Source organism: Callithrix jacchus, chromosome 12 (genome assembly GCF_049354715.1).
Source record: "Callithrix jacchus isolate 240 chromosome 12, calJac240_pri, whole genome shotgun sequence".
NCBI lineage: Eukaryota > Metazoa > Chordata > Mammalia > Primates > Cebidae > Callithrix > Callithrix jacchus.
The window spans coordinates 16,363,929-16,390,816 of record NC_133513.1 but is presented as its reverse complement, the minus strand read 5'-3'; the positions used below and the strand labels follow the sequence as shown (position 1 = coordinate 16,390,816).

Here is a 26,888-nt window from a genome sequence, read left to right as displayed (position 1 = left end):
CCTCAGCCTCCCAAGTAGCTGCGACTACAAGCGTGAGCCACCATATCTGGCTAATTTTTGTATTTCTTAGTAGAGACTGGGTTTTGCCACATTGGTCAGGTTGGTCTCGAACTCCTGACCTTAGGTGATCTGCCTGCCTTGGCCTCTCAAGGTGCTGGGATTACAGGCAGGAGCTACCATGCCTGGCCCAAAGACATTCATTCATTCATTCATTCATTCCACAAATACTGATGAAGCATTTATTATGAACGAATATCTGAGCCAGGTCTCCCAACTGCATAGCTGAGTAAAACCCTGTCCCTACTGGCAGGGAGCTGAGAGTTGAGCACTTGACAAGTGCCGGCATGAGGGAAGCTGAAGAAAAACCTGTGTAGGAAGGAGGGGAGAACCTTATATAGAAGGTGTCCAAGTTGAGTGGGAGGTGAGAGGTGGTGTCTCACATGTATAATCTCAGTGCTTTGGGATACCCAGGTGGGAGGATCACTTGAGGCCAGGAGTTTGATACTAGCCTGGGTAACATAGTGAGACCCCCATCTCTACAAAAAATTAAAAAAATTAGCCAGGCATGGTAGCACTCCCCTGTAGTCCCAGCTACTTGGGGGGCTGAGGAAGGAGGATCACTTGAGCTCAGGAATCCGAGGCTGCAATGAGCTATGATCACAGCACTGTGCTCCGGCCTGAGTGACACAGTGAGAATCCACCTCAAGAAAAAAAAATGTCGAGGCCAGGCACAGTGGCTCATGCTTGTAATTCCAGCACTTTGGGAGGCAGAGGTGGGCAGATCACCTGAAGTCAGGAGTTCAAGACCAGTCTGGTCAACATGGTGAAACTCCGTCTCTACTAAAAACACAAAAATTAGCTAGGTGTGGTGGCACGCGCCTGTAATCCTAGTTACTTGGGAGGCTGAGGCAGGAGAATCACTTGAACCTGGGAGGCGGAGGTTGTAGTGAGCCAACATTGTTCCACTGCACTCCAGCCTGAGTGACAGAGTGAAACTCCATCTCAAAAGACCAAAAAAATTGAGTGGGCCTAGGCAGGTGAACCAGAAGAGGCTGGAGGGGAAGGCAGATGCAACTGGGAAGGGCCCTGGATGCTGCGGTGAGGAGCTGGGCCGTACCTGGGGGTGAAGGAAAGCCTCATGCTGTGTAGTCAGTTATACTCCCCTCTTGCTGGTAGATGCAGAATAAACCAGAACAGGCAAGAGCAGAGCGGGGAGCACAGTGCCGAGCTGCTTCTAGGACCCAGATGAGATAGTGGGAGGCCTGAAGAAGCGGACAGACTATAGAGACATGAAATAACCAAGCGCCATCAGGCTAGCGAGCTTCTGCTGGAGACAGAGCCACTGGATTCTAGTGCCTGATGTCACTGAGAGTGGAAAAAGGGAACTAACCCTCCTGTTCTGTCTCATGCCTACCAAGCAACCTCCTGACTATAATTGGGCTTCCCATGTAGCTCTGCGTATGGGAAGAGACTGCACTGCTGGGGTGGAGGCCAGCGCTGTGGTCTTGCTCTAAATCAATTAACTGCCATTCTGGTTATAGCTATCTGTCTCAGGAAGTTGGAATACTTGGAGACACAGACCAGCCCTTGGTTTGCCAATGACTCTGTTCCTGAGGTTGAGGGGCTGCAGTCCTGAGTGGGCAGGGGGCTGGGTCATCATGGATATGATGTCACCCTGTAGGGCCCTTGGGGGGTGGTCAACAGCCTTCTCCCAAGGGTGCCCTGTTAGAGCTCATGCCTGTAATCTAAGCTCTTTGGGGTTCCATGGCAAGGAGATCATTTGAGGCCAGGAGTTCAAGCCCAGCCTGGCACAACACAGTGAGACCCCATTTCTACAAAAAATTAAAAAAATTAGCTGGACACGGTGGCATGTGCCTGTAGTCCCAGCTTCTGAGGAGGCAGAGGCAGGAAGACTGCTTAAGCCTAGGAGGTCGAGGCTATAGTGAGCCATGATCGCAGCACTGCACTGCAGCCTGAGTGACAGAGCAAGACACTGTCTCTCAAAAATAATAATAATAAATAGAAAATATTAGAGCTGTGGGTCTTGTTGATATCTGGAGGTGCTATGTCCTACAATGGGAAAATCCCGGAACTGCATACCACTCAGGAATGTGGTTGACAAGAACGAATAACTCACGGAAGTCATGGACATGACATTCACATCATTTAACATTAGACATAGTTGGCTGCAGTAGCTCATGCCTGTAATCCCAGCACTTTGGGAGGCCAAGGAGGGTGAATCACTTGGGTCAGGAACTTGACACCAGCCTGGCCAATGTGGTGGAACCCCGTCTCTAATAAAAATACAAAATTAGCTGGGCATGGTGGTCAGTACCTATAATCCCAGCTACTTGGAAGGCTGAGGCATGAGAATCACCCAAACCCAGGAGGCAGAGGTTGCAGTGAGCCAAGATTGTGGTACTGCACTCCAGCCTGAGGAACAGAGTGAAACTCTGTCTCCACTGCCGCCCCAACCCCCCAAAAAGAAGAAAATACAAAAGGATCTTTTGTACTTTTCTTTTCTTTTCTTTCTTTCTTTTTTTTTTTTTTGAGACGGAGTTTCGCTCTTGTTACCCAGGCTGGAGTGCAACGGTGTGATCTCGGCTCACCGCAACCTCCGCCCCCTGGGTTCAGGCCATTCTCCTGCCTCAGCCTCCTGAGTAGCTGGGACTACAGGCATGCACCACCATGCACAGCTAATTTTTGGTATTTTTAGTAAAGACGGGGTTTCACCATGTTGACCAGGATGGTCTCGATCTGTTGACCTCGTGATCCACCCGCTTCGGCCTCCCAAAGTGCTGGGATTACAGGCTTGAACCACCGCGCCCGGCCCGGATCTTTTGTACTTTTCACAAGTAAATGCAAACATACGTAATCCTCAAAGATGAAAAGAAGAGCATCAGAATGTTTCTTTTTTAATGAATACTTGCTACTGGATCAGGCCACCTGTCTCCCACTAACCCATAACAAATAATAAATATATTTAAACTCTTGAAGTGTTTGGTGAAAGTCAGCCCTGGTGGCTGCGTATGGTGACTCACGCCTGTAATCCCAGCACTTCTGGAGGCCGAGGCGGGTGGACCACTTTAGGTCAGGAGTTTGAACTCAAGCGACTGAACACCTGGCCAAGATGGTGAAACCCCATCTCTGCTGAAAACACAAAAATTAGCCAGGCGTGGTGGCACACGCCTATAATCCCAGCTACTCAGGAGGCTGGGGAGAATCACTTGAATCCAGGAGGCAGAGGTGGAGCCGAGATGGTGCCACTGTGCTCCAGCCTGGTCAAAAGAGCAAGACTTTGTCTCAGAAAGAGAAAGTAAAGATCTAAATGAAAGATCTGAAAGGAAAAATGATGACAAAGAGAAGAATCAGAACAGTTGTCAAAATCGAAATCTGTTAAGTTACTGGTAACCTGTGTCCGCCTAGAACACAATGTTTCTCTTAAAAGGCCCATGGTAGCTGCTGCCACAAAGATAAAGGAGGTGGGTGGGCTACTGCCTTAGAGCGCCATCAGAAGCTGAGGTGTGACCTCCGGAAATGAAGTGTCTTCATTCTGTGTGTGCACGTGTGTCACATGTATGACTGGCGGCAAAAGATGGGACTAAATCCATTATTCTCTCCTGAGTCTGAAGAACTTAATCCACCTTGCCAGAGGAAAACTGGTGATGGCCCGTGAACTGTACACTAAAGCCACATCCCAGGATTTTCTGGGTCATCGCTGATCAAGATGGGTGGGAAGCTTGGCTCTTAAAGATCATCTGCCCTTGAGCAAGGGCCTGCTTCCCAGAGAAGTGAGAAAAGATGTCCCTGGCATCTTGCCTTCTCCCAAGGCACATGCAAGTCACATTCACACCCACCTGTACCACCCGGTCTCCTTCCCCACTAAACCCCTCCCACCACCTCCAGAACCCCGCGACTGTGCGAGCAGCTATGACACACACTGAGTACTTAGGCTGGGGGCTGCTCTCCATGTCTTGCAGGCCTTTCTCATTTAATCCTCAAAGCCATCCTGCAAGACAGCTACTACTACTCTTCCTGTTTTACAGACAAGGAAATCCAGACACAGGAATATCAGGTAGCCAGGCGTGCAGCCTGTGAGTCCAAGAGCTGAGCTCAGAACCCCAGCCTAGTCCTCTCTCCCTTTTTGCCACATTGCATAGGGATGGGAGAAGGATCTGGAAATGCCGTCTCTAGACTTGCCCTTCCTCCCTGAAACTCGTGGCCCGGAGCCTCTACCTGCGTGGATGAACTTGTCTGCCAACCTCTTCCGAGCGGGCTTGCTGAGGTTGAAGTAGTCGTCGTCATCCTCATCGATGCTTTTCAGGAACAGTGGGATGTGCTGGAAGACGATGGCGTGCTGGCAGTTCCGCTGCCTCGCGATGTTCAGCTGCTCATCCAGCCACTGGTCCTGTGCCTGCTTCAGGCCAGGACATTTGGAGGGGTTCTCGTAGAACTGGGAGTTGAGGACCAGGAACAGCACACCTCCGACCCAGAAGCTAAAGTAGTCATCTCCCCAAGTCTGGCAGAACTCCTCAATGGTCTCGGATGTGGGGACATTGCCAATGTCGTGGTTGCCGCTGACAAGGACCAGTGGGATGGCCCTGTCCACGGTCTTGAGCACTCGCTGCAGGTCCTCTGTCTGCTCCTTCCGCCACGGCTTCCCTGGAAGAGCGAGGGTCATGTCCTGAGACAGCCAGAGGCTTACTAACTTAATAACTAACTTAAGTACTTACTAACATAAAATTAAGAGAGAACAATCTAGAAATTAACTCCGTCTGCCACAGGGAAACTGCAGTCATGTGCTAAAAGCAAATCAACAAGTCCACTGGGGGCCTCTGCCCATCCTTCTTCAGGACACCTTAGTGATTCAATGTCTACACGGCCCCCTGCCCCAGGTTGCTGAGTTGATGGTGTGAAGTCAATCCTGAGATTAAATATTAGTGTGCTGGGTGCAGTGACTCACACCTATAATCCTAGCACTTTGGGAGGCTGAGGTGGGAGGGATCACTTGAGCCGAAGAGTTCCAAGACAAACCTGGGCACTATCATGAAATCCTGTCTTCATAAAATGAAAATTAGGCCAGATCTTTCCTTGCCTCTCTCCCTTCCTTCCCTCTTTTCCTTCCTTTTTCCAAGTTTACATACAATTTTCATTGAAAAAAAAAAGAGTGCAAAGGTTTTAGCCCTATGGATCTAGGGCTTAAAGTTTGAGGAAGCCAGCCAAGTGGCTGGAATGAACGTTTGGACTGGGAGCCCCAGGACAAGGTTGAACCAGCTCAGACCAGCCATGAGGCCAGCATGGACTGCAGACAAATGAGGACTCACAGTCCCTGGAGCAAGCAGGACATACTTCTACCGGAGGCTGAGCAGGCTGGACATCAGACCCCAGCTCCTGCTGCAGCCATCAGCCAGCCTTTCCTGAGCCCATTCCACTGGTCCCAGAGATGGGAGGGGCTGCATGGCCTGAAGCCCAATGCAAGGAGCCTTGGGGAGAAGCAGGTTCTGCCTGTACCAGGGACCAGGAAGCCTCTCTCTCAGGGGTGCTGGGGGTTCATTCACCCACTGTCCACATCGAAGGTGCCATTGATTGACATTACTTCTTTAGCCGAACTGGGACTGCAGACATCTGTGTTGACTTATATATGATCCTCTCTAAGACGCTACTGGTTGGTTCTTTTCCCATGCTAGTTAAGGAAAAACAAGTCCTTTGTGGCTTTGAACATAGCAAACTCTCTCAGAGACCCTTGTGGCCCAAGGCTGATTCATCACCACTTTCCTCACCGGGTTTTCTTAAAGACCTCCAAGGCGCCCTTCTCACTTCTTCTTTCTGTTCACACTGACTTGGGGATTTTGGGATATTCAATCACTGACAATACTTCCTAGCACTTCCTACAGGCCACACACTGATTGCAGAGCTGTGTGTGCACCAACTCGCTTTCTCTGACACCCAGTGGAGTAACGGGGATTTGAACTTGGTGGGCTAGCTCAGGGTGCTGTCTATACTGTCCTCGTCACAAACTAAGGTCCTTGCTGCCTGGGTGACTTCTCTTGGCTGCCCTGAGGCACAGGATGAGGACTTCATAATACCCTGGGGTGCAGAACATCTCCTGTTCCTGATTTTCAAGGGCATTGGTCATGGCCTTTTGCATGCTAATCAAGGTAGGTATGGAAAATGTCCAAAGACTTAATGACCATAAGCAGAAAAGTTAAGGAGCAGTTCAAAAGAAAGGCTTACTTTTCTTTTGAAGGGAAGGAAACTTCATCTAGGAAGCAACCAAGAAGGAAGAGCTGGGAATTACACACAGTAGCATGAAATTTGCTTCTAAACAAAGAGAGATGCTGCTTTTAGGGAAACCATCAATATCACCCAATAATCTGTTAAAAAAAAACCATGCAGCTCATCTTCCCTGAATTTCCTCCAGCAAAGATGAGCCTGGTGGCTGGGCGCAGTGATTCATGTCTGTAATCCCAGCACTTTGGGAGGCTGAGGCGGACAGATCACTTGAGGTCAAAAGTTCAAGACTAGCCTGGCCAATATGGTGAAACACCATCTCTACAAAAAGTAGAAAAATCAGCCAGGTGTGGCGGCACATGCCTGTTGTCCAGCTACTTGGGAGGACAAGGCAGGAGAATCACTTTAACCTGGGATGCGGAGGCTGCAGTGAGCTGAGATCCTGCCACTGCACTCCAGCCTGGGCAAGAGAGAGAGATTCTGTCTCAAAAAAAGTGTCTGTTTATTTATTGTTTAAAAAACGAAAAAAGATGAGCCTCTTTCTTGAGTAGCTTTTCCAACACTTTCTATACCTCTTGCATGGAGTCCCAAGTGCTGAGGTGGAGTGAGTGTGCCCTGGGGTTGGTCTCTTGCCCCTTACAAGCTGCATGGCTTGGGTACATCCCTTGGTTCCTCTGAGTCTTGGTTTCATTGTGTATGAAATGGGGATGATAATTCTCATACCTTGGGAATGGCTGTAAGAATTCATAGTAAGATAATGATGTCTAGAGTCTGGTACAAACAAGAATGCAAAGCTGTCAGCTGTCTGCTCTCCACATCCCACCCCCCAGATGTAATCAATTCTCCCGTATTTGTCAGTGACCTACTGTGTGTGCATAACAACCAGTTAATTGGGAAGAAATAAAAATCTTCCCAGGGACAGAAATAGTTTTTAGTACATAATTTAGAAATAAAAGAGTAAATCCTAGATTACAAAAAGCCAAATTTAATGTAAACATTTGCATGATCTTTAACAAGCTCTCATTTGCATATATCAGAATCTCTGTAGGGTTACAATATTAACGACAACTTAGTATTAAGAAAGATCACAGCACAACTTAGCAGAGCTTACTAAAAAATAGTCCCATTATGGCCAGACGCAGTGACTCACACCTATAATCCTAGCACTTTGGAAGGCCAAGGCGGGCAGATCACTTGAGGTCAGGAGTTCAAGACCAGCCTGGCTAACATGGCGAAACCCCTACCTCTACTAAAAATACAAAAATTAGCGGGGCGTGGTAGCACGTACCTGTAACCCCAGCTACTCAGGAGGCTGAGGCAGGAGAAATGCTTGGGCCCAGGAGGCAGAAGTTTCAGTGAGCCAAGATCGCGCCAATGCACTCTAGCCTGCGCAACAGTCCCACCGTATATGGGAACCCAAATCCAAAAGCCAACCTCACCAGCATCATGAACAGAAAAAATAGAAACCTTCCCAAGGACACAAAGCTTCAATGAGTTCTTGTCTCAAGCAGGGTTCTGTGCTCACAAAAAGAATGTGTATAAAGGATAGGAAGAAAGGTAGGGAAACAAGGGGAAAGAGTCTGAAAAATGTCAAGAAATGACTTAGAAGAGGGATAGAGAAGTATTGTTCTGGGTGGGTCTCCAAAGTGGATGATAGGTATCTGCCAAGAAGTGGGTGTCAAGAGTACAGGAACCCCAATGTCAGCACACACCTGACCCCCATGAAGAGAAACCTTGGGTAGGAATGGCAGGAGCGGTGTGGAAAGCTGTTAAATGTTTAAAACGCTTAAAAATTTTTTTTAAAGCAATCAGTTAAAATAAAACTAGGACCTCCTAGTTTTATTGGAGGTCCTAGTTCTATTTTAATTTAATGGTACACTCAAGGACATTAAAAAGCATTATAACGATAATTACAAAATTCTTACACCAGTGGTACCCTGAGAGGTATGATTTATTTTTGTCAGTATTCATTAAGGCAGACATTAGTATCTTGGTTGTTTTCCAAATAGCCTTAAAATACACTGTCTGATAAAATCGCTTTGTGAATTAGGAAAAGAAATAAACAACCTTAATTGGATAAACAATATCCATAAACAAGTATAGCGATCATCATACTTACTGGTGAAAGACTGACTGCCTTCTCCCTAACATCAGGAAGAAGAGGTCTGCTCTCACACTCTCACTGAACAACATACCAGAAATTCAGGTTAGTGCAATAGGCAGGAAGAAAGGAAGGAAGCAAAGAAGGGAAGGCAGGGAAGGAAGGAGGGGCATACAGATTAGAAAGAAATCAAACAGTCTATTCTCAGGAGACATAACTGTCTCCATAGTAAAATCCCAAATAATCTACAAAAAATAAAAATAAAATAAAACAAAACATCAAAGACTCCCAGCACTAATAAGAGAAATTAGCTTGGATGCAAAATAAATATATAAAAATCAATAGTATTTCTATATCCTAACAAAAAAAATTAGAGATTTAACAAGAAGGATTTAAGAGATACTCAGGAGGTAGAACTGACAAAAGTCCTCATTGTACTGGTTACAGGAAGAACTCAAAATTAATTCCCAAACATCTGAGCAACTGGGAGGCTGGTCATGTTTACTTACAGGGAAAAGACTAGGATAGAAACAGGTTACAGGTAGAAATCAAAAACTCATTCTGAATACAAAATCTGATGTATTGTTACAGGCAAATAAAGGGGAAAACAGACAAATTGGATCTCATGAAAAGTTAAAACTTTGTGCATCAAAAGACACTATCAGCAGAGAAAAAAATGCAAACCACAGAATGGGAGAAAATATTCTCAAATTAAATATCTGATAGGGAATTCGTATCGAAGTATATGGAGAACTCCTAAAACTCAACAACCACTAAAACAACCCAATTCAAAAGTGGACAAAGGATTGAATAGACATTTCTCCAAGAGGATATACAAATGGCCACTAAGGACATTGGAGTCATTGGAGAAACGCAAATCAAAACCAGGAGACACCACCTCATACCCATGAGGACAGCTAGTATCAAAGAGACAGAAAATAACAGGTATTGGTGAGGATGTGGAGAAGTTGGAAACCTTGTGCATTGTTGATGGGAATGAAAAATGGTGTAGCCACTGTGGAAAACAACATAGTGGTCCCCCCAAAATTAAACATAGAATTACCATATACTCCAATAATTCTCTATCTGGGTATGTTCCCAAAATAACTGAAAGCAGGGTCTCAAAGAGACATTTGGACACACACCTATGTTAACATTAGCATTATTCACAATAACTTAAACAGGGAAGCCACCCAAATCCCACTGACAGATGAATGGATAAGCAAACTGTGGTATATCCATACAACAGAATATTATTCAACCATAAAAAAGAAAGGCATTCTGACACACACTACAACATGGACAAACCTTTAGGATATATGCGAAGTGAAATAAGTCACACAGAAAAGACAAATACTGTGTGATGTCACTTATATGAGGCACTTAGAGTGGTCAAATTCATAGAGGCAGAAAGTAGAATGCTGGTTGCCAGGGCTTTCAGGAGGGAAGGATGGCAAGTTATTGTTTAATGGGTACAGAGTTTCCATTTTGAAGATAAAAAGAGCCATGGAGACAGATGGTGGTGATGGTTGCACAACGAATAGAAATACACTCATGGCACTGAATGGTACATTCAGAATGATTAAGGTAGTACATGTAATGCTGTGTACATTCTGCCATGCTAAACGAAAAGAGAAGAAACTGCCAAAGTTATCAACATACTCATGATCCCTCCAGGCTGGGCTGTTCAGAGGGCAGCTGGATCTGAGTCTGGTGTTCAGTGGAGGGTGGGGCTGGAAGCAGCCACATTCACCATAATTCTAATAGATGCCCCCATGATGGTGCCCGTTGGCTTTTCAAGGAGATGCATAGGTGCCCGTGGCTTTTCAAGGAGATGCATAGATTCAGAGGACCTGAGGTTGCTTTTTACTAGGGGTGTCCTCTGGGCACATTACCCTCTGAACCTGTCTTCTATCCCCTAAAATAAACACCTTATCTCCTCTTGTATGGAAATTCTGTGAGATAAATGAGATTGCATATTTAAAGTACCCAGTATGTAGTATGTGCATACCTTCCTTTCCCCTCTTTCCAACACTCCCCTACCCAGGGAAGTGACGGGGAGGAGGGAGGCAGGTCTCGGGTTTTCTGAGATCTCCCTTGCACTTCCCTCATTCTCAGGGAGCTTAGCCCCCAACACCTCTGCTGCTGTCCCCGAGAAATGCAGGGAAGAACAGCACATGCCTGCATGTTGACATCTTACCCCAGAGCTCATGTTTACCTGACAACTCATCTGCTGTGGTGCCTGGAGGCCACACCTGTCTTGAAGACAGATGGACACATGTATGAGATGGTGCTTAGGCCCTTGCACAGAGCAGGAAGCATATCAATGACAAGAATTTCCAGAGAATAGTCAAGTCAGGGCATCAACTATATGATTAAGATCATAGCTCAGTAATTAAAACTCCTTTCAGGGGGCAATTAGAACTCCTTTCAAGGGGCATCTGGAAATACCCATTCAAACTTTAATAACTTCATGATATCGAGGGAGCCAGCAATTCCATTCATCAGCATTTATCCTACAGGCACATACTCAAGTGTGCAAAAAGATAACTATTCATTGTAGCAATCACTGAGAAGATATAAAAATTTGACTTGGCTTAAATGTTCATTAATAAGGAATGGATAATATGAACAGAGTAATAAACAGGCATCGCAAAGAATGAAGGAGATCCGGATTTAGTGGTCAGGCATACACACACAAGGTGCATTGTTAAGGTTTGGGGAGCAAGGCGTGGCTGGCAGTACTATTCTTAAATCTCAGTGGGGGATATAAGTGAAAACAGGAAGTTATAAGAGCTAGTATGTATGACACAATTTTGTTATAAATAAATCAACAAGTTGGTATATTCAGAGACAAAAATATCTAAAAAACCATGGCAAAACTGTTAATAGTAGCTGTCTGTGGGGAAGCAAAGGACAGAAAACATTTCATTTTCCTGCAAAAATGACATTTTTTATGAGCATAAGTTACTTTCATTATAGAAAAATAATCAAGACATTAAAAAATCACAAATGTATAAAAATTAGATCTTGTTATGTAAACAAGTATATATTTAATTATAATGGGAACAAATACAAAACAAATGACAAGGTGAGTTGCATAAGTACTATTCTTAAATCTCAGTAAGAGAGAAAATGGGGAAAAGAGAGAGTATAAGAAAGGTACTTCTAAACGAAATTCTTAAAAAAATAATCACGGTGGGTGAATTCAATTTAAAAAAATGTACAGCAAAATTGGACTCAGGACAAATTGTGTTCTTTCTGAATAATTACATTCTCATAAAGAGAGTTTTCTTCTAAAGCAGATGACTTCAAAAGTCAACACCGAGTGAGTATTAGAGACAACACGATGTCTCTGCTATTATTTTGATATCTGAATGAAACAGCACCAAAGGAGAAAGTGGTTGTCCTGGTCTTGTAAATCTAGTTTCTTTTTTTACTTTTTTGTTTTTTTTGAGATGGAGTCTTGCTCTGTCACCCAGGCTGGAGTGCAGTGGTGCAATCTTGGCTTGCTGCAACCTCTGCCTTCTGGGTTCAAGGGATTCTCTTGCCTCAACTTCCCAAGTAGCTGGAATTACAGGCATGTGCCACCACACCCAGCCAAATTTTGTATTTTTAGTAGAGATGGGGTTTCATCATATTGGCTACTCTTGAACTCCTGACCTTAGGTGATCTACCTGCCTCGGCCTCCCAAAGTGCTGGAATTACAGGTGTGAGCCACCACGCCTGACCACAAATGTAGTTTCTTATCTCCAATCTTACTAAAATATGACGTGTTTCTCAACTTTTTTGTCCACTATTGCTACCCCAAGGAGCCTAAAAATTAGACATTTTCATAATCTCCCCTCCACTGATAACAGCTTAAGATATAAACATACAAACATTACAATTCATCCTCTGAAGGTATGTAATTCAGTAGTTTTTAGAATATTCAGAGTTGTAGACTGTCATGAAAATCAATTGTGGGACATTCTCATCACTCCAAAATGAACTTTCATCCATCAGCAGCCCCTCGCCATTGCCCCCACTCCCACTGCCCTAATTCTAAGCAATCACTAATCTACCTTATAGATTTCTCCCTCCAGGCATTTCAGAGAAATAGAATCATACAATATGCAGTCTTTTGTTACTAATCTTTCACTTTGCATGATATTTTTAAGGTTCGTCTATTTTGTAGCCTGTATTAGTGCTTCATTCTTTAATTGCTGAATACTATTCTATTGTACAAATATATCATCATATTTTGTTTATCTATTTATCTGCTGATGGGCATTTGGGCTGTTGCTACTTCTTGGCTATTATGGATTATGCTGCTATGAAAATCCAGGTGCAAGTTTTTATGTGGATATCTTTCATCCCTTTTGATTGTATACCTAGGAGTGAAATTCTGAGTTACATAGTAACTGTATGTGCTTACTCGTTTAAGAAACTAGCAGACTGTCTTCCAAAGCACCATCTTATATTCTTACCAGCCATGTATTAGGGTCCCAATCTTTCCATATCCTCATCAATACTTGTTATTTTTCACCTTTTTAATTGTAGCCATCTTAGTAGGTGTGAGGTAAAATTTCATTGTGGTTTCCATTTGCATTTACATAACTAATGATGCTAAACATTTGTTCTTGTGCTTACTGGCAATTTTTATATCTTCTTTGAAGAAATGTCTATTCAGATCCTTTGCCCATTTTTCAATTGGACTATTTGTCTTTTCACTATTAATATTTAATTCTAAGAGTTTTTTATATATTATGAATACTAGACCTTTATCAGATACAGGATTTGCAAGTATTCTCTTCCATTTGGTGGGCTGTCTTTTCACTTCTTTGATAATGTCCTTTGAGGTACAAAAGTATTCAAGTTTCATAAAGTACAATTTATCTATTCTCTCTTTCGTCACCTGTGCATTTATGTTATTTCTAAGAAATCACTTTCTAATAGAAGATCACATAGATTTCTGCCTATACTCTCTTCTAAGAGTTTTCTAGTTTTAGTTCTTCTTTGGGCTTTGATCCATTTTGAGTTCATTTTTATATATGGTGTGAGGTCGGGGTCCAAATTCACTCTTTTATATGTGGATATCCAGCTGTCCCTGCACCATTTGTTGCAAAGACTACCCTTTCCCCATTGAATTGTCTTGGCATCCTTGTCAAAAATCCACTGACCCTAAACATGAGGATTTCTGGACTGTCAATTCTAATCCACTAATCTTTATGTTTATCTTCATGCCAGTACCATAATGTTTTGATGACTGCAGCCTTCTAGTAAATTTGAAATCAGAAACTATGAGTTTTCCAACTTCATTATTCCTTTTCAAGGTTGTTTGGGTCCTCAGAATTTTCATATGAAATTTAGGATCAGCTTGTGGTAACTGTGTAATCAAGGAGAAATAACGTCAAGGTCCAACACTTAAGAAGCTTACATCTTTAGGCTGGGTGTGGAGGCTCATGTCTGTAATCTGAGCACTGTGGGAGGCTGAGGTGGGCAGATCACCTGAGGTCAGGAGTTTGAGACCAGCCCGGCCAACATGGTGAAACCCCATCTTTATTAAAAGTATAAAAATTAGCCAGGCATAGTTGCACACACCTGTAATCCCAGCTACTCAGGAGGCTGAAGCAGGAGAATTGCTTGAACTGGGGAGGTGGTGGCTGCAGTGAGCCAAGATCATGCCAGTGTACTCCAGCCTGGGCAAGAGAGCGAGACTCTCTCTATATATATATAAAAGCAGCAGCTTACAGCTTTTTAGGAAAGGTAGGCTATCTTCCAGAATCAATTAATATGAGAAGGCAAGTGATAAGTGAGTGCTACTTTACTTTTTTTTTTTTTTTTTCGAGACAGTCTTGCTTTGTGGCCCAGGCTGGAGTGCTGTGGCACAAACAAGGATCACTATAGCCTCACACTGCCAGGCTCAAGCCATTCTCTCCCCTCAGCCTCCTGAGTAGCTGCGACTACAGGCACATGCCACCACACTCATCTAATTTTTAATTTTTTTTGTAGAGGCAGGGTCTTGTTACATTGCCCAGGCTGCTCTGAAACTCCTGAGCTCAAGCAATCCTTCTGCCTCAGCCTCCCCAAATGCTAGGATTACAGGCAGGAGCCACTGTGCCCAGCCTAGGCATTCTTAAAGTATGATGGTTCTGAGGGTCAGAGGGAAGGTCCTTCCAGTTGGAGGAAATAATCATGGCTCTGTGAAGTTAGCGACATTTAAGCTACAGCGGACTCTGGCCACCTTCCTCCATCCCCTGACACTACCTTGGTTGAGATCAGCACTGCCTCTTGTCTATCTACTGTCACAGCCTCTGAGTTACAAGTCTCTCTGCTTCTAGTTTAGTCCCCAGTGATCCTCCACACTAAAACCACCTTGTAATTTCTAAACCAAACGTCTGGGCTGGGGAGGTGGTTCACCCCTGTAATCCCAGCACTTTGGGAGGCCGAGGTGGGCGGATCACCTGAAGTCAGGAGTTTGAGACCAACCTGGCCAACATGGTGAAACCCCGCTCTACTAAAAATACCAAAAATTAGCCAGGCGTGGTGGCAGGTGCCTGTAACTTCAGCTACTTGGGAGGCTGAGGCAGGAGAATTGCTTGAACCCAGGAGGTAGAAGATACAGTGAGATGAGATCATACCATTGCACTCCAACCTGGGTGAGAGAGTGACAGTCTATCTCAGATAGACAGATAGATATAAAGAAACCAAACCTGATCTTCAGCAACACATTATAAGAGCAAGACATTACACGCTAGCACTATCATCCAGTGAGCCTTCCACACCAACCTTGACAACAAGCAACAAGACCACAGCATAACAGAGAAATTAACTTTCATCTTGTTTAAGCCACTATTGGTGGAGTTTCTGTCACTGCAGACACACCTACAGCATGCTGGATATTCTTCTAAGCTTGAACTGTGACCCAGCAGAGCTGGCCCACACCCAGAGACTGAAGCTAATGTAGACTTATGAAAATGGCATGCTAGCCACCATGGGTACCTTCTAGAACCACAGTGCTGGGTGGATGGGGGCAGCAGGCGAGGGAAGTGGTGAGGCTGTGGGAGTCCGGACATGTTCTGAAAAGTGAATCATGTTCTCAGATGGGAGGACTGTCTTTGTGATGATTTACTGGTCAAAGGCAGATAGAATAGTTTTGAACAAGTCTGTCCAACCTGTAGACTGTACATAGCCCAGGTCGGCTCTGAATGCAGCCCAACACAAGTTGGTAAACTTTCTTAAAACATGAGGCGTGTGTGTGTGTGTATGTGTGTGTGTGTGTGTATGTGTGTGTTTAGTTCATCAGCTATCATTAGTATTAGGGTATTTTATGTGTGGCCCAAGACAATTCTTCTTCTAAAGTGACCCAGGGAAGCCAAAAGACTGGACATCCCTGGTTTAGGGGGAAGAGAGTAGAGGGAGAAGGGCTGGCAAAGTGGTGATATTACGGTTTTCAGCCAAGAAGTAATATGGACTGAACAGAACTGTGATACTGGGCACAGAAAAGAAGACAATCATCTAACATGTGTGAGTTTTATTCTGCTTGAATAAAAAACATGAAAGAGAAAAATATGTAATTGTGAATGTCACTGAACTTGTTACTTCTGGCCAAGGTTTTCCATGAATTATTTTTCTTCCCAGGTTATCATCTCTCCTGTATCCACCTTCTTTAGAGCTAATGCTGGTGCTGCTATAAGGTGTGTACATACATCATCATAAGAATATTCAGTTTAACAAACTGGGCACTGGGCACACACAAGGCATTGCTCAAGACTGACAATGGACAATGTGATATCCAGGGATTCACTACTGCCAAGTCCCTTCAGTGGAAGGAAAGAGCACAATTTCTGTTTAGAGATTCTGGAGTGTCAAATCCATGAACAAGTCTTATTTAGAATGATTGCTTTTTTAACTTTAAGGTTCAGTTTTACACTCTGAACTCAGGTGTTGGTGGCTATGCCCCTAAATCTTCAGTCCCATTTGGGATTTTAAATACGTAACCTAATGAAAAGTCAGTAAGAGTTGTATAGTTAAATTCCACATATAGACACTGTTCTTTCAAAGCCAGAGGCAAAATCTAAGCAGTCTTAGTCATTACAGGGCTAGAAGCACAAAAGTTATTTGTCTTCAGTTAGGCATTTATTCAATGCACCCCTGCTACCCACTATGTGTGAGGTCATGGCCAGACCAGCATGAGTGAGACAGTATCCTTGTTCTCAATGACCCAAGCTCTAGGGAGGGACCCAAACATGGGGATAGGCAATGACCTTGTGGTGCTGCATGAGTTATGAAGTCATGTCATGGAAGCACTGGGTGCCGTGGAAGCTCGGGATGGGGTAACCAGCCCTGCTGGGAGGCCCCTTAGTGCTTCCCCGGAGGAAGCAACATTCCCACCAAACATCACCGGGCTTAGGTGGAACTGGGGCCTGCTGAAGAGGGGGAAAGAAGGAGGGGAGGGGGGGGTTTCCTAACCAAAGGGAATGGGTGAGGGTGGAGAGGTAAAAAGACCAGGGTGCCTTTTGTAAAGTGGGGCAGAAAAGAGTATACAAATCAGAGTAATAGAAAAGGCTTGGGTTTCTGAAGCACCAACGATGTACCAGACCCCTGGCTAAGTACTCTACACAGATTATCTTATCTGATTTTACAAGAATGCTATTGGGATCATTTTTTAGTATAACTATATTCCACGTAATATTTTTGCTTAAATACACACAGACATACACACACATATGCATATGTTATTATTACTTTCTGAGATAGAGTCTCGCTCCGTTGCCCAGGCTGGAGTGCTGTGGTGTGAATCTTGGCTTGCTATAACCTCCACCTCCTGGGTTCAGGAGATTTTCTTGCCTCAGCCTCCCAAATAGCTGGAATTATAGGCACCTGCCACCACGCCCAGCTAATTTTTGTACTTTTAGTAGAGGCAGGGTTTCACCATGTTGGCCAGGCTGGTCTTGAACTCCTGACCTCAAGTGATCTGCCCACCTCAGCCTCTCAAAGTGCTGGGATTACAGGCTGGGTGTGAGCCATCATGCCCAGCCTGTTCCTATATTTTTATGATCAGATCTACCCTTCCTAAACTCAAACCTCATCTGGGATAACCCAGCCTGACTCCAGAGCTGGCGTTTTCAGCTATGAACGGGAAAGACTACAACACTGTCTCCTAGTCAGCACCAACAGCAGATACAGGGTGAACTCTACTGGGGTAGAGGAGGGAGCTGTAGTTAGCTCCATGAATTTCTATGTTGAGATACAAGATTATGACTTCAGGTCCAATCCCTCAAGCAGTAAGTCAGCTCGGCCACGTTTTTCTTGATGTGTTTATCCATCAGACTGGCAACAATCAGAAAGTGTTGTTTGGCTGGGCGGAGTGGCTCACGCCTGTAATCCCAGCACTTTGGGAGGCTGAGGTGGGTGGATCATTTGAGGTCAAGAGTTCACAACCAGCTTGGCTAACATGGTGAAACCTCGTCTCTGCTAAAAATACAGGCCTGGTGGCAGGTGCCTGTAGTTCCAGCTATCTGAGAGTCTGAGGCTGGAGGATCACTTGAACCCAGGAGGCAAAAGTTGCAGTGAGTCAAGATTGTGCCATTGCACTCCAGCCTGGGCAAGAGAACAAGACTCTGTCTCAAAAAAAAAAGTGTTGATAACATGATTTGTTGGTGAGAGAGCATGGGGAAACAGGCATTCTCTTATATGGCTGACTGGGATATAAATGGTTTCTTTTACTCAAATTTGAAAATGCACATTCGGTTGGACGCAGTAGCTCACGCCTGTAATCCCAACACTTTGGAAGGGCTGAGGTAGACAGATCACTTGAGGTCAGGAGTTAAAGATCAGCCTGGCCAACATGGCGAAACCCTGTCTGTACTAAAAATACAAAAATTACCTGAGTGTGGTGGCCCACACCTATAATACCAGCTACTTGGGAGGCCTGAGGCAGGAGAATCATTTGAACCCAGAAGGTGGAGGTTGCAGTGAGCAAGATCCTGCCACTACACTCTAGCCTGGGCAATGGAGCAAGATTCTGTCTCAAAAAAAACCAAAACAACAACAACAACAAAACTCGAGACTGGGTAATTTATAAAGCAAAAAAGTTTAATGGACTCAGTTTCATGTGGCTGGAGAGGTCTCACAATCACGGCAGAAAGTGAAAATCACATGTTAACACGGCCGCAGGCAAGAGAGAATGAGAACCAAGCAACAAGGGAAGAAACCCTATAAAACCATCAGATCTCCTGAGACCTGTTCACCACCATGAGAACAGTATGAAGACCACGGCCCCCATGACTCAATTATCTCCACCTGGCCCCACCCTTGGACATGTGGGGATTATTACAACTCAAAAAGAGGTTTGGGTGGGGACACAGCCAAACCATATCAAAAACGAAGCAAAATCATGAAAATAAAAGATACTAAGAAAAATATGCAAATATGCTTAGAAATGTCTCTCAGAAAGATCTACAAGAAACTGGCTGTGGTCTCCAGAAGGGAAGAGGGAAAGACTGACTTACCATTCTTGGTTCTCATTCTCTCTTGCCTGCCTGTTCTATATACCTTACCTATATATAGGATTTGGTTTTTCCCTCCATATGCACAAATGACCTTCAAAGTTAACACCTATAGGCCAGACGCGGTGGCTCACGCCTGTAATCCTAACACTTTGGGAGGCCAAGGCATGTGGATCACCTAAGGTTAGGAGTTGGAGACCAGCCTGGCCAACATGGTGAAAGCCTGTCGCTAATAAAAAAACAAAAATTAGCTGGGTGTGGTGATGTATGCCTGTAGTCCCAGCTACTTGGGAGGCTGAGGCAGGAGAATCGCTTGGACCCAGGAGGCAGAGGTTGCAGTGATCCGAGATCACACCACTGCACTCAGCCTGGACAATGAGGAAAACTCCGTCTTAGGAAAAAAAAAATTAAACACCTATATAAATGTGTGTGTGTTGATTATACATCCATTACACTCTGTGCACACACACACACATCTGTACGTTTTTATCAGGCCATCGTTAAAACTGAACAAAACTGAATGACTTCATATAGTTCTGGACAGGCCTAGACAGGAGAGCACAGATGTTTCCACACAGATCCTGTCTTCCCAAGAGAGATGCACTCTTGGTTTGGTGAGTGTGTGGCACTGGTCTTCTCCCCAGGAGATGGCACCCCAGATAAATCCATCAGAGCAGTGAGGGACCAGGCCTTTCTCAGCCTTGGAGAAGGAAGTCTTTGCCCTAAAAATACAAAAGTGTCAGCTTTTCTTCTGTGTTCTAAAGCACCTGTTTGTGACTTGGCTTGAAACTATGCAGGTGGGAAAGTAACACTGTTACTAGCAAGCTTTTCCTAAAAAGGTGTTCAGGGAAGAATACTTCTTGTTTTCTGTACCTTTGACATTAATTAACAAAATGTTTTATTTTATTTTATTTATGTATTTATTTTGAGATGGAGTCTCGCTCTGTCACCCAGGCTGGAATACAGTGGCACAATCTTGGCTAAATGCAACCTCCGCCTCCTGGGTTCAAGTGATTTCCTGCCTCAGACTCCTGAGTATCTGGGACTACAGGTGTGCGCCACCATACCCGGCTAATTTTTGTATTTTTAGTAGAGACAGGGTTTTACCATGTTGGCCAGGCTGGTCTTGAACTCCTGATCTCAAGTGATCCGCCTGTCTCAGCCTTCCAAAGTGCTGGGATTATAGGTGTGAGCCACTGTGCCCAGCCCAAAGTGTTTTATTTTATATATATTTTGTGCAAAGCTTAAGTTACAGCTCAACACAAATAAAATTATATGTTATTATTAGGCTAAAAATTCCATGCTCAACTCATTTATCCCTCAATTAAACTCTTTTAGCATGGGGCACTAAAAGTAAACAACATTTAGAATGTCCCTAGGATGGCTATGAGTGGCACGTTGCCACAATAGCTCAGAAGTCACTGGTAAAGCCCTAGATAGACAGGATGAGCTCCTGGCCACAAAGCTTTTCTTAGGATTTTAATACAGTACAATTTATTATTTACTGGGAACCTAGGTGGAATGACTGCATTTCCAAGAACAAAGGTGTCCAGGTTACCACCATTATTTTTTTCAGATTAAGCCTCCATCTTCTGAAGGGAAAATGACCGCTATGCTTCACTGAAAGTCCATCTCAATCAGAAAGAGGCAGATATCACTGAAACTTCGTGCTTCCCTGCCAAGCGCAAGACATCATGATGATACAGATTTTGTGTTTCCCTCTGGGAGTAAAAGAAGAAGGAAACTGCTGCAAAGTACCAAGGAATATAACCCGATTATAAAACAGACAAAACAAGAAACAAATGGCAAACCCAAGTGTTGACATTCCCATTCAACCAGACCATCCCTCTGCTTGCGGAAACTAGGAGTAGAGAAAAAATACAAAAAAGCTGGCTGTTACCAGGCACCATGGCTCACACCTGTAATCTCAGCACTCTGGGAGGCTGGGGCAGGTGGATCACCTAAGGTCAGGAGTTCGAGGCCAGCCTGACCAACATGGTGAAATCCTGTCTCTACTAAAAATACAAAAATTAGCCAGGCATGGTGGTGGACACCTGTAGTCCCAGCTACTAGGGAGGCTGAGGCAAGAGAATCACATGAACCTGGGAGACAGAGGTTGCAGTGAGCCAAGATCATGCCACTGTACTCCAGCCTGGGAGACAGAGCCAGACTCTCAAAAAAAAAAAAAAAAAAGGCAAAAACAGATGAAAAAACAACAACCAGGCCATCCTAACCAGCAGTATGCAGAGATGACGAGATTCTACTGGCAAATAATTGTTAATAACCAACCACCTCTGAGACCTTCAAACTATTTTCTCTTCCCTATGGAAGTTCTGTGAATAGACTTCAACTATGTTATGAATCCATCCATGTACTGTCTTGGTAAGGTTTTTCTTTTTTTTTTTTCCTCAGTAAGAACAAGCAAACCAGTGTTCTCTGAGGCAAAGAGACAAGAAAAGATGCCGCTTAGTTAAAGACAGACCTCTCTAATCCCTGTTCCCTGTAGGCATGGCAACTCTAAGGAGAACTGATGATGATACACTCAACTGCTGCCGAAAGATTTTAAATTAAATAGCAGGACAACCTTAGCAAGTGGAGAAACAGTCAGGTGATGTAACAGGCCACTAATGGAGCCTTTTACTCATTCGGGGAGGTAAAGAGCAGACTTCGTGGTTCAATATAAGCAGCAGCCAAAAGAACAATGAAATCAATATGGCCCTGGAGTAAGTAGACACTGAGCAGTTACCTGCAAACCAAATTATTTCTCCAGCTGAGGCCAGCTGCAGAGCAGCCAGATGAATGACAAACTGCAGTGAGGAAGAATTCCCTGCTGGAAAGACTGCTGCCATACTTTGTCAAATCCTTTCCCAGCTGGGCATGGCGGTTCATGCCGGTAATCTCAGCACTTTGAGAGGCCAAGGAAAGTGGATTACCCAAGCCGCAGAGTTCTAAACCAGCCTGAGCAACATGGCGAGGCCCTGTGTCTACAAAAATACAAAAATCAGTTGGGCATGGTAGTGTGCACCTCTAGTCCTAGCTACTCCGGAGGCTGAGACAGGAGGCTCACCTGAGCCTAGGAAGGTCAAGTCTGCAGTGAGCTGTCATTGCATCACTGGACTCCAACCTGGGAGACAGAATGAGGCGCTATTTCAAGAAAAAAAAAAAAAAAGTCCTTTCCCACTTGCAGTTTCCTCGGCCTGTCCTGGCTTTCAGGGGTTTCTTTCTTCCTGGAATTCCAGCCACTGGCTTCACCAAGGACCCCAAGGCTGGGTGACACCGTAAGATGCAGACTCCAGTGTGTTTTCATTGTGCAATAAAGATGTTCAGTAGATGTGTGTGGGGTGGTCTAATGGGAAATCAGCGGAGGGCAGAAAATAACAGGAAGACATTGGGATACCCACTTCTCAACTCTCCTCACCCCTTTCTGATGCAAACAGAGGGGTTGGCAACGTCTCCATCCGGCTCCCATCCAACTTCTGTATGTGTGCATACACACACTGCACATGCACACATATAGCGCACACATATACATGCACACAGGGTGTTATTCCTTTGTCTTCTATAGCCTCTTTCCCTAACAGAGCAGCGGGCAAGCCTTAGGCAATTACAGGTGTGACTTCTGGCTCACTGCCATCTGTGAAGCTGTAACAGGCAGGATATGCCTGCTATGGATGAACTGTGTCCCTGCAAATTTCTATCTGAAGTCCTGACTCCACTGCCTCATCATATAACTGCATTTCGACACGGGGTCTCCAACAAGGTAATTAAGCTAACGTGAGGTCTTAGGGTGAGCCTTAATTCAGTCTGACTGGCGTGGTTATAAGATGAGGGATTGATTAGAACACAGATGCAGAGAGGAAGACCACGTGAGGATACAAGGAGAAGTCGCCCTCTGCAAGCCAAGGAGAGAGGCCTCGGAAGGAATTGATCTGCCAACACTGGTTTCAGGCTTTCAGATTCCAAAACTATGAGAAAGTAAATTTCTGCTGTGTACAGTTCCAAGCCTGTGGTCCTTCCAGTCCTACAGGAAAGGGATTCACTCCCCCGGAGAGCGGACAGTGGGGTGTGGTCAGAGCAGCTGTACTTCCCTTACCTGAAGCCTCCTGATACTCTGGGAGAAGGAATGTTCTCTGGAAAATTCTACCAGCTGCTGTGTAGGATAGCAGGTGGGTTTGTAGCATGCCTCACTTCTCCCCTCTGGTTTCTACCCATGCCACTGCCTCCACCAGTCAGGGAAAGGCTGCCATCCACCGAGCTGCCGACTCAGAGATCTGATCCCTGATCGCTCCCTTTCCGCCGCCCTCAAACCAGCCACCACCACGTCTTGGTGACCACACTTCCCAAACATCTCTCAAGCCTCTCCATGGTGCATGGCTTCCCTTGCCTGAGTCAGAGTACATTTCCCCAATAACCTGTGATGTATGCTAACCATTCCCCACTCCAGCCCCCAGGCTCCCTCTGGGGATTCCTAAAGGTCAGGAATGACAAGGAGGGGGTCACAGACACCTTCTATGTTCACAGTGGTGGCAGCCTCAACGGCAGACAAAAACGGCATGTTAAGTGCTAAGACGCCCCTGAGCTCACAGACTAGGGGCGATTTACTTACTACCCAGGCCCAACCTCTGTCGTCTGCTTTAATTCCTCACACACTTTACTCATCGCTCCTGCCCTGCAGAACCAGCAAGACCACACTGCTTCTCCTGGTTACAGTTCACTGCCTGGGAGACAACGGTAACCTCCTGACCGGCCCATGGCTTCCATGAGTGGTCTGTGCAATCAATTCTCGTGCAGCTACCAGTGGCGGCTCTTTCAGCTGTCAGCAGCTTGGCCTCTTCCAACCATAAAACACTCACAGCTTCCCACACTCATCTCATCTTCAGATCCTTTATCCCACTGACACCTTACATCATCCCTTCCCTGGTGCTGTGAATGGCCTTGTGGTATCTTATGCAAGAGATCCTTTTAGAAAACCTTGCCCATTTCAAGGCTTGAACATTTCAAGACTAATTCTACAATAGAATGGTGTATTTCTGTTACCAGCTGAAGTGTCCACGCCATTTTGCAAGAGTAGGGAAAGTGTTTTGCAACTACTCATCACCAACTCTGAAACGACACAATTTTTTTTTGAGACGGAGTCTCACTCTCTCCTAGGCTGGAGTGCAGTGGTACGATCTTGGCTCACTGCAGCATCTGCCTCCCAGGTCAAGTGATTCTCATGCCTCACCCTCCCGAGTAGCTGGGATTACAGGCATGCACCACCACCACACGTGGCTAATTTTTGTATTTTCAGCAGAGACGGGGTTTTGCCATGTTGACCAGGCTGGTCTCAAACTCCTGACCTCAAGTGATCTGCCCACCTGTAATCCCAAAGTGTTGGGATAACAGGCATGAGCCAGTGCGCCCGGCCAACACGATTCTTGACAAGTGTTTACTTTGAAAGGACTTGTAACTGGGATCACTTACAAGATAGGCTTTTATTTTTTTCGCAGTACTTTGGGTTCAGCAGCATCAGTCCCATTGTTCCACCACAATCATTTACAGATGAGCAAACTGAGGCTTAGTGCAGTTATGGGGGAGGGGGACGGGAGGAATGAGGACTCAGGGTTCAGCTGCAAGGGGTTCAGCACAGCCAGAGAGGGGCAGCCTGGAAACTATCTTGTCGACGGGACCACAGGTAGAGACGGACGAAGTGTGGAGACCTCGTGTTCAAATCTACCTCAGTGACCACTAGCTGTACTCTTGTGAGCCACAGTGAATGACAGCATGCCTTAGCTACCTTTAACAAGTGCTTCTATCTGCCAGAGCACCAAGGCCATGTACTTCATACATATTCATCTTGACAATAACTATTGTCATTATAACACCACCTCTTAGCCGTGTGCTGTCTTAATTTCTCTAGGTATAAAGCAGCAATAGGTCAGCTATGGTGGCTCATGCCTGTAATCCCAGTGCTATGGGAGGCTGAGGCAGAAGGATGACCTGTGCCCAGGAGTTCAAGACCAGCCTGGGCAATATAGGGAGATCCCATCTCTAACCAAAAAAAAAAAAAAAAAAAAAAAATTGTTTTTTTAAAATACAGAGTCTCACTCTGTTGCCCAGGCTGGAGTACAGTGAGGTGGTCTCAGCTTACTGCAGTTGCTGCCCCCTAGGTTCAAATGATTCTCCTGCCTCAGCCTGAGAGCATCGTTTGATTACAACAATTAATCAAATTGAGTAATCGAGTAGCTGAGACTACAGGTTCACGTCACCAGACCCAGCTAATTTTTGTATTTTTAGTAAAGACGGGGTTTCACCATGTTGGCCAGGCTGGTCTTGAACTCCTGACCTCAAGTGATCTGCCTGCCTTGGCCTCTCAAAGTGCTAGGATTACAGGTATGAGTCACTGCACTGGGACTACAAAAAATTTAAAAATTAGTCAGATGTGGTGGTGCATGCCTGTATTCCCAGCTACTTGGGAGGCTGAGATAGGAGGTTGGCTTGAACCCAGGCTGCAGTGACCTGTGTTGGCACTACTGTACTCCAGCCTGCATGATAGAACAACACTCTGTCTCACAATAAATAAATGAATACAATAAAAATAAAGCAGCAATAGTGAACTTGTATCTATCTTCAAAGAAAAGCAATGGTGTTACGGGTATAGGGCTAGGTGCCTGGGAGAGTGTGGTGAACGGGATGGTGTCCCTGACTGTGAAGCTCAGACTGTGCACACGAAGCTTGTGCCAGAGCTTTCAGCGGAAGGACGCTGCCCCTCAATTCTAAGTACTGTCCTCACAGCACTGTCAAGGAACCGTCAACTAAGTGATCACCAAGAGCGAATAACTCTCGCAGGCTTCAGACCATATACAACTGGTGCCCTGGGTTGGCCATGTTCCGTTCAGTACAGTACAACCAAATGTGTGTCCAGTATAGAGGAGTTTTAGACACTGTCGGAATGTTTCCAGTTTAATTATCCAGACAGGCATTCTGGCTGGTGGCAATGGGCAAAACGGCAGCACCCAATGATCAAATCTACCCAGAGGTTATCAACGAGGTCCCTAGAACTGCAGGGGAGAGTCTGGATATCAAAGCCTTTTGTTTGTTTTTTGAGATACAATCTTGCTCTGCCGCCCAGGTTAGAGTACAGTGGCATGACCATGATTCACTGTAGCCTTGACCTCCTGGGATCAAGCCATCCTCCCACCTCAGTCTCTCAAGTACCTGGGACCAGGCATACACCACCACATCTGGCTAATTTTTAAATTTTTGTGGAGATGGGATCTGACTATGTTGCTCAGGTTGGTCTTGAACTCCTGGGCTCAAGTGATCCTCACACCTTGGCTTCCCGAAGTGTTGGGATTACAGGCATGAACCACTGTGCCTGACCCAAAGCCATCCGAATTCAAACATTTTAATCTGATGGAGTAATATTAATTCCTCAAATAATGACAAGACTCTACAATTTCCGAATCCATCATAACCCTGCACTCAAGAACATTACAACATGAACTTACTAACACGCTGTTTGTAAATTATCTCCCCTCGCAGCAGCCAGCGGTATTAAAAAGCAAAGACACCAGAATTATAACATACTACTATTCTCCTAGTCATCTTCACCTTACAAATGGATGGTGTGCAAAAATTTGTTCATTAACTAGTCGCCTGGAATGCAACTATGGCTGGTCACAGAGATCACGTTATAACTGATGGTGAAATCTCAGACTAACTCACACAAACTGAATTCCACTACAATGCAGATGAATATATTAATTCAACTTCATAAAGGTTACAATCACGCTTCCTTCCCTTGCTGCGTGGTTTTCTTTCCCAGGAAAATATTTGAGATTTCTGTTATTATTGGTGGATTTTGTGTCTTTTTCCGCTTTTCAAAATTGCTCTCATCAGCAAGTACAGGAAGCTAACCACTATTTATACCCACAGGTATAATAGCAATGATCATAAGGGAATTCAGTATGAGAGAGAGGGGGGAATGTATTACATGGAGTAATAAGCATATTCAATACATTTGATTAGAGGGTCCATAGAGGTAATAATTATGTGATTATCTATACTGAGAAATACTATTT

At 44.9% G+C, this 26,888-nt stretch overlaps 1 protein-coding gene across 9 annotated transcripts in view; it reads right to left on the bottom strand.

The window, feature by feature from the left end:
• The window catches only part of CPPED1 (calcineurin like phosphoesterase domain containing 1), a 257,223-nt gene that overhangs the window by 150,950 nt on the left and 79,385 nt on the right, over positions 1-26,888 (bottom strand). For 7 of the 9 annotated variants that reach the window (XR_013524651.1, XR_013524652.1, XR_013524654.1 and 4 more), the window contains one exon: positions 4,237-4,662. The exons of the other annotated variants lie outside the window; for them this stretch is intronic. Coding sequence is in view for 2 of the 7 variants with exons in the window: in XM_002755915.7 (XP_002755961.1) it covers positions 4,237-4,662 (426 nt within the window). In the remaining 5 variants the exon portion in view is untranslated. The remainder of the gene's footprint in view (positions 1-4,236; positions 4,663-26,888) is intronic. 9 annotated transcript variants of the gene reach the window in all.